The sequence below is a fragment of the Balaenoptera ricei genome, chromosome 21, assembly GCF_028023285.1.
Source record: "Balaenoptera ricei isolate mBalRic1 chromosome 21, mBalRic1.hap2, whole genome shotgun sequence".
Taxonomy (NCBI): domain Eukaryota; kingdom Metazoa; phylum Chordata; class Mammalia; order Artiodactyla; family Balaenopteridae; genus Balaenoptera; species Balaenoptera ricei.
The window spans coordinates 31,339,453-31,347,600 of NC_082659.1; the positions used below are offsets into that span (position 1 = coordinate 31,339,453).

Sequence of the window (8,148 nt, forward strand, 5' to 3'; positions counted from 1 at the left end):
AAAAAAGTAGATAAATTAAAAACTGTTGTGCATCAAAGGAAACTACTGATAAAGTAAAAAGCTAACCCACAGAATAAGAGAAAATGTTCACAAATCATATATCTGATGAAAATTAATATGTAGAATATGTAAAATAGTCCTACAACTCAGCTACAAAGAAACATAAAATCCAATTAAAAGTGGCAAAAGACCTGAATAGACATTTCTCTAAAAAAGATACATAGATGGACAATAAGCATATGAAAAGTTGCTCAACGTCACTAATTGTTAGGGAATTGCAATCCACCTAGATGCTCATCCAAACCTATTGGGATGGCTATTAATTAAAAATTTCAGAAAATATCAAGTTCTGATGAGAATGTGGAGAAATTGGAACCCCTGTGCATTGCTGGTGGAAATGTAGAAGTGCTACAGCCCATGTGGAAAGTGGTATGGTGGTTCCTCATAAAATTAAACATAGAATTACCATATTATCCTGAATTTACACATCTAGGTATATACCCCAAAGCACTGAAAGCATGGACTCACAGATATTTGGACACCCATGTTCTTAGCAGCATTATTCACAATAGCCAAAAGGTGAAAACACTCGAATGTCCATCAACAGTATACACATATGGTGGTATATACATACAATGGAAAATTATTTAGCTTTATAAGGGAATGAAAGTCTGACACATGGTACAATATGGATGGAACTTGACAACCTTATGCTAACTTAAATGAGCCAGTCACAAGAGGACAAGTATTGGATGATTGTGCTTTTATGGGGTACCTACAGTAGTCAATTCATAGGGACAAAGTAGAAAGGTAGTCACCTGGGGCTGGAGGGAGGGGGAATAGTAAGTCAATGTTTAGGACTGAGTTTCAGTTTGGGAGGATGAAAATGTTCTGCAGTTTGATGGTAATAATAGATGCACAAAGATGTGAATGTACTTAATGCCATTGACTGTACACTCAAAAATATTTAAAGTAATAAATTTCATGTGTTGAGTATTTTACCACAGTAAAGCAAAATTGTCAGGCAAAAATTCCATTTTATGACATCACCAAAAATAATACAATGTTTGTTTAGATATAATTTTATGGAAAGAAGTGTAAGATACACTGAAAGCTAAAACTACATTATTGAAAGAAGATCTGCATAAATGTAAAGACATCTCCTGTTAAGGTATTGGAAGACTCAATATTGTTATTACTGTCAATACTCTCAAAATTGATCTACAAATTCAACACAATCCTTAACAAACCCAAGCTGTCTCTTTTGCAGAAACTGAAAAGCTGATCTTAAAAGTCTTACAGAAATTCAAGCAACACAGAATAGTAAAAACAATCTTGAAAACATAGTTTTCAAGAAAACTTGAAACTGAAAACACAATTCCAAAACATATTACAAAGCTAAATAATCAAGACAGTGTAGTACTGTCCCAAGAATAAGGATAGATATTTAGCTCAATAGAAGAAAGAGTCCAGAAATAAAGCTCCATGCTAACAGTCATGGATTTTTGACAAAGATGCCAAAACAATTCAAAGGACAAAGGATGGTCTTCTAAAACAATGGTGTTGGGACAAGTAGATATCCACATGCAAACGAAGTTAGATTACTGCATCACAAGTTTCACAAAAATTAACTGAAATTGGATCATAGATCTAAATGTAAGAGCTAAGGTTATAAAACACTCAGAACACATATTAGTAAATCTTTGTGACTTTGGCATAGGTGTGTTATCGAAGACACCAAAGCACAAGTGAAGAAAGAAACAATAGACTGATTGAATTTCATCAAAATTGAGAACTTTTGTGCTGCAAGTGATACAACCAAGACAGTCAAGGACAAACTACAGAGTGGGAGAAAATATTTGTAAATATTATATCTCATAGGGGACTTGTGTCCAGAATATATAAAGAACACTTACAAGTCCATAATTAAAAGACAAATAACCCAATTAAAAATGGGAAAGGATTTAGGGACTTCCCTTGTGGTGCAGTGCTTAAGAATCCGCCTGCCAATGCAGGGGACACAGGTTCGAGCCCTGGTCCGGGAAGATCCCACATGCCGTGGAGCAACTAAGCCCGTACACCACAACTACTGAGCCTTTGCTCTAGAGCCCGCGAGCCACAACTACTGAAGCCCGTGCACCTAGAGCCCGTGCTCCACAACAAGAGAAGCCACCACAATGAGAAGCCCGCTCACCGCAATGAAGAGTAGCCCCTGCTCGCGGCAACTAGAGAAAGCCCGCGTGCAGCAACGAAGACCCAACGCAGCCAAAATAAATAAAAAATGGGAAGGGATTTAAATAAACACACCTCCATAGAAAATATACCAATGGCCAAAAAGCCCATGAAAAGATGCTCAACATCTTAGGAGAATGCAAACCAAAACCACAATGAGATACTACTTCACACTCATTAGGATAGCTATTATAATAAAAAACACAGGCAACAAGTACTAGTGAGGATGTGGAGAAATTGGGATCTTCTTGATGCTCTTTTTACCACTACTGCTCAAACTCTGGTATCTCTTTTCCACTCTCACCCCAGTAAGAGCTGCTGTCTAATTAGGTTCAGATTGTCTCATACTATGTATGTATATATATATATATATATATATATTCCTTATCCTTCTGCCAAGGACACCTGCGAGGGTCCCCTTAACAGTTTTGGAATCCTTAATTTACAGAGCAACTTTCTGTTCAATGCTGCACCCTTCAGGTTCCCACCATTTCTTCTGCTGTGAACTCTGTCTTCTGCTCCGTGGGAATGCTGTACTTTGCTTAGGACTCCAATTCTCTGTTCTGAGATCAGCAAATTATCCATAGGTAGAATTGTATTTCCATAAAATCAACATCATGTTTTCTTTTCTTCAGATATTATAGTTCTGTGTTTCCTGTTGACTTCCAGAAACCATTTCCTTCATGTTTTATCCTGTTTCATATTTTTATTATTTGACACATTTAACGGAAAAATTTCATCATGCCCACAAGTGGAAGCTCCCAATCTTTCTTCCTTAGAGTAATGGATATCTCCCAATTAATCTAATAGTGATCTCTTTAATCAGTCTTTGGAGTAATTAAGCACATGAGAAGGAAGCTCCACTTGCAACATGATAATTTTAGTAAAGATGGATTAAAGGAGAATGGACCTTTTCTGATGGGTGAGGCCAGGAAAGGAGAGCTATAAAGTGTTGAGTTCTACCATAGCATGAGACTGCTGCATGTTTGATTAGTTTCAATATTTTTGCATATATTTGCTAATTTATTTCTTATAATACATAAAACTTCCTAAATCACTTTCTTTAAGGTAAATTACTTCTAATCAACATATAATTGGACTGTGTATGTGTTTCAACATCACCGATCCTTTTGCCTTTTTGAGGGGGCATTAAATTCATTTACACTTAATATCCTCAAAAGTTGCTTTGGTGGTAATTCTGATTGCTTGATACAGTTTTTTGTATTTTAATTGTCTGGTTTATTTCTTTTGCTTAACTGGACCAAGTTTCCATAGCTTTAGTTTTCTGGTTTTATGTAATGTCTTTATAATGCCAAGAGGAATATCTATTTTTCTAATTAGTACAGTCAAAATTAAAACAATATCACTTTATACATCTATTATGTAAATTAACCTAGTCTACTATTGTTTTTTTTAAATTAGCCTCAGTTATATAAAAAATTTTCTGTAAATAATTTTTAAAACAGTTCTTTTTTTTTCTCTATGTTATAAATGGAAGAACCTATTAGATGAAAATATCAATCTAATTTGTTCTAAATAGCAGTTCATAGAAGGGAATATGACAGAATAAAATACATTAGGAAATTAGCACATAAATATTAAATATACAAAGATTAAAAATAAATTATATATATATATATATATATATATATATATAGACAGAAATATATAATGTACTTTGGGGCATAGTCACAGAATATTGGAAAACACTTTTAAATTTAAGTTTATTCACTCTATGATTATACTATTTGAATTCCAAAGTTTTATAATTCAAATTATTAATATGCTTTGAATACCATTTTTGAAAAAGTTAAAAGGTACTCTTATGTTTTCAGGTAAAAGTACAGACATGTTGGTAAAACGACGTGGTGCTTCTCGAAAAAATGGCCTTGTGATCAGTTTCTACGTTGTCCTGCCTTTCCTCATTTTAATTCCCATCATTGCTCTTAAATGGAATAAAATGAAGATATTTTGGAGCAGAGAGGGTACAGTAAGTGGAGGGTAAGTAAACTCATTATCTTTAAATTTAATATTAAAAATGATTTAGGAGAAAATTCAAATATTATTCAGAATATTGTAAGTAGGGACTCTTGGATGGATTGGGTAAATGTTTAGAAACATACCAAATTTTTTTCAGATTTCAAGCAGGTAGGTAAGTTTCATGTTTATATAGGCCCAGGAACAACTGAAATTACTCAGTAAATCCTCAGTACCTTTCGAATAGAAAGCCATGTTGGCTGTAACTGCTTTAGAAGGTCTGTCTACTTCCCAAGCAACCCCGTTTCCTTGCACTGACATTCACTTGTGCCAAGAAGATTAATAGAGACAGAGCAGCATAGAATAAAGAAGGTGAAGATTAATAGAGACAGGGCAGCATAGAATATGAGGAAGGTGAAGATTAACAGAGACAGGGCAGCATAGAATATGGGGAAGGTGAAGATTAATAGAGACAGGGAAGCATAGAATATGGGGAACCTGAGAAAATATAAGATGGCAAAGAATGAGGGAGAGAACACACATAGGATACTGCCCTTTTTACACATAATTAATATCACTCATGTGTTTCTAAAATTAGAGGCACTTGGACAGCTTTTCCTTTTTTTTTTTTTTGTAGAGCAGAGCTTGATTAGGTCTTTTTTTAAATGAGGTATAATTAACATATGATATTATATTAGTTTCATGTTTACGGCATAATGCTTTGATATTTGTATATATTGCAAAATGATCACCACAGTGAGTCTAGTTAATATTTGTCACCATACATAGTTACAAAAATTTGGTTTTCTCCTGATGAGGTCTTTCAAGATCTACTCTTTTAACAAGTTTCAAATGTGTAATTCGTTATTTTAACTATAGTCACCATGCTGTACACTATATCCCCATGACTTATTTTTTTTACAACTGGAAGTTTGTACCTTTTGACCCTCTTTACCCATTTTGCTCACCAGTCTCTCAAGCCATTTTTCTGACAACCACCAATCTGTTCTCTGTATCTATGAGGGTGTTTTTTTTTTTTAGATTCCACATATAAGTGGGATCATACTTTGTCTTTCTCTGTCTGACTTACTTCACTTTCATATAGCTTTTTTCTTTACTGTAACACCAATACAAGCCACAATTTGCTTAGTGAATATTTCGGAAAATGAGAATGTAGAAGCAAGGGTAAAGAAGTGAGTCTCGTTTCTTCATTGTAAAGGAAATCATTTTTGTTTCTCATTTGTGTAGCCAGAGACAAAATAATGGTATAATATTTCAGTCAACACCTCTACTTCCCAAGTTAGTTAATCTTATTTATGAACAAGTTAGCAGCGACCAGGTAATTCAGGGTAGTGTTCTGCATGATTCATCAATCACTCAACTGTTATAAACTGACTTAATTGAATGATATCTGGCATGTCTTCCTGTGCTCTTACTTAAGACCTCTTGGACAAATCTGAATAGTTGCAAGAACTCAACCTGACTTTGGGAAGAGATGGTAGAGTAAGGTACCACTGATCGTAAAGAACAAAGTCTGCTCGTGACAGCCTAAATTTTAGAGCAGCAGTAAATGGTTTCAGGTCTGCAAGGGCAAGAAATGATGTAGAGCTGAAACACAGAAGGGTGGTAAGTACCTGGATGGTTATGAACTAGGCAATTGTCTCCATCACCCAAAGCCTTTATGATTGACATCGTCTCCTCTTGTCCATGTCCATTCTCTCCAAGATGACTGCTCTGCTTACACATGGCCCAGAGTACCTATCTCAACTCTTTCTAGTTTCATTTTCAAGTAAAAATCCCAATAATCTGCCAAAACCAGTGCCTGTTAGTTCATTTTCTCAAGAGACAGAAGGAAATAACTGTGCAAGTGTATCTCATTTCAGCCAGTGTTCTGTCTGGATTTATAATCCTGAGTTAGGTGTTCAAGCCTGATTTCATCATCTGTGGCCAAAGAATTGTAGCCATTTAGTAGGAACCTTTACCCCATGACATTCCTCTTCAACAGGAGCTGAGTGTGTGTAGGAGCCAAAGAATAGATGGAGGCTGTATAAATACCACAAAGTGTAACTAAGCATAGCTAACAGAGAGGCCTCATTAAGGACCTCATTAACAGAAGTGAAATAATAACTATTCACGTAGGTATTTGATAGAAATCATATAACTGAAGTTATGATAATTTAAGAATTTACATGTAAATTATCTGTTTAATTTGGAGAAGCATGATCATAGATATTTTAATATTTCATCCGGTCTTCCATGTAGACAAAATAGAGAAAAGTAATAGATGGATTTTTAGTTTGAAATTTTAAAAATGCTTAACATATTTAAAAGGTAGGCTAACCTTCGGAAAAAACCAAACACTAGAATATATGATCCCTGAGTGGCATATAGAAAGCAAAGTGGATATTGGTACATATTAATTGAGTAATTAGGACAAATCTAGCTTTATTACTTTTCTTGACTTTAAGATTACAGTGTTTGCTAACCTTAAAAATAATTCTGTTTCTTTCAAACAGATCTCTATCAGAAGACAGCAGTAGGAACAGTAACAGCAGCCTGTCTTACAGTTAAAGGTGAAGTAAAGGAATCAAACTATTGACAAAATGATATAATTCATTAAATACTTAAAAAAATATTTTTAACAGTACCTCAGTATGAGGAAGGTATTATTACCATATTTCATCATTTTGATTTCTACTTGTTGCTATCATAGACTAAAACAAAGCATTTGGTGTTAATTTTATTTTATACTTGTCTAGAAACATTTAATGTTAACTCACATTAGCCACAGATTTATTAACCAACATCTTTGTAAAAAGAAATGACTTCAAAGGGATTTTTAATATTTTCTTAAAATATTTATGTGCAATCATGCATTTGATTGGTAGATTTAACGTTCTAACTAAGAGGTTTACACAGGTTGTCTCCCAACACTTGTATTTATTCCTCACTAACAGTAACTCCCGGGTTATTGTTCTCCTTATTTTATTTTTCTTAAACTTTTTCATTTTGTATTGGAGTATAGCCGATTAACAATGTTGTGATAGTTTCAGGTGCACAACAAAGCAACTCAGCCAAACATATACATGTATCCATTCTCCCCCAAGCTCTCCTCCCATCCAGGCTGCCACAGAACATTGTGTTCTCCTTATTTTAGAAATAAGGAAACAGACATAAAGAATGTAAATAATTCCACACATGTTTAGAATTTTAGTGAGTTTTTTGAGTTTGAGTTTGACAACCAGACACCAAGGTTGAAGCTCTTAAGAACTCTGCAATTTTGCCACATATCTTCTGATACAAGACTGGCGATGGGGAATGGAATTTACACTTATTGAGGACCTAGAGGATGCCAGGCAAATGCTAAATGCACTCACCCTCCAAGGCAGAAGAACAATTCTTTACCGTCAGATGGGATAAAGGAGGCTTCTGTATATGTCGTTCAAATTTCTAACTCATATGTGTAAAGAAATCATGATATTTGACATATTAGACTTATCCCTGGCAGTAAAGGAAAACAATCAAAAACTCATCTAATTTGTGACATCCCAAGTTCATCTCTTTACTTACCTGCCATATCTGACTTTAATGGAGAATAAAGTCAGTGGGTCTCTGTTTCCTTATCGGCCACCAAAGAAATCATTACCTCAAAGTAAAGTAGTCTTATTTCTGCCTAGACCAACCTCTACCTCTTCTCTGATCACTTTACTAAAAACCCGCATCTTAGGTGAAGATTTTGGTCCTCGGCTGTCTTCTTCTCATGTCCTCCATCATAGTTTCTTCATCATGCTGGGTGTCTTCACCTGAACACCTCACCTCCACACAACTTCAGTCATTTTCTCCTAGAGCGTTACAATGAGCACGCCGTCTCCCTGGCTTTCTCCAAGTCTTAAGTCGTAAATTCAATATCTTGCTTTCTTTTACACTTTTTTCTATTTT

The 8,148-nt window shown here is 34.8% G+C and overlaps 1 protein-coding gene across 1 annotated transcript in view; it reads left to right on the forward strand.

The window, feature by feature from the left end:
* LOC132356560 (A disintegrin and metallopeptidase domain 3-like) overlaps window positions 1-6,780 on the forward strand; it is a 103,185-nt gene extending 96,405 nt beyond the window's left edge. Inside the window, exons 18-19 of the mRNA XM_059909423.1 lie at window positions 4,068-4,233; window positions 6,726-6,780. Coding sequence (XP_059765406.1) covers window positions 4,068-4,233; window positions 6,726-6,780 — 221 coding nt within the window. The remainder of the gene's footprint in view (window positions 1-4,067; window positions 4,234-6,725) is intronic.
* The last annotated feature ends 1,368 nt before the right edge of the window (window positions 6,781-8,148 follow it).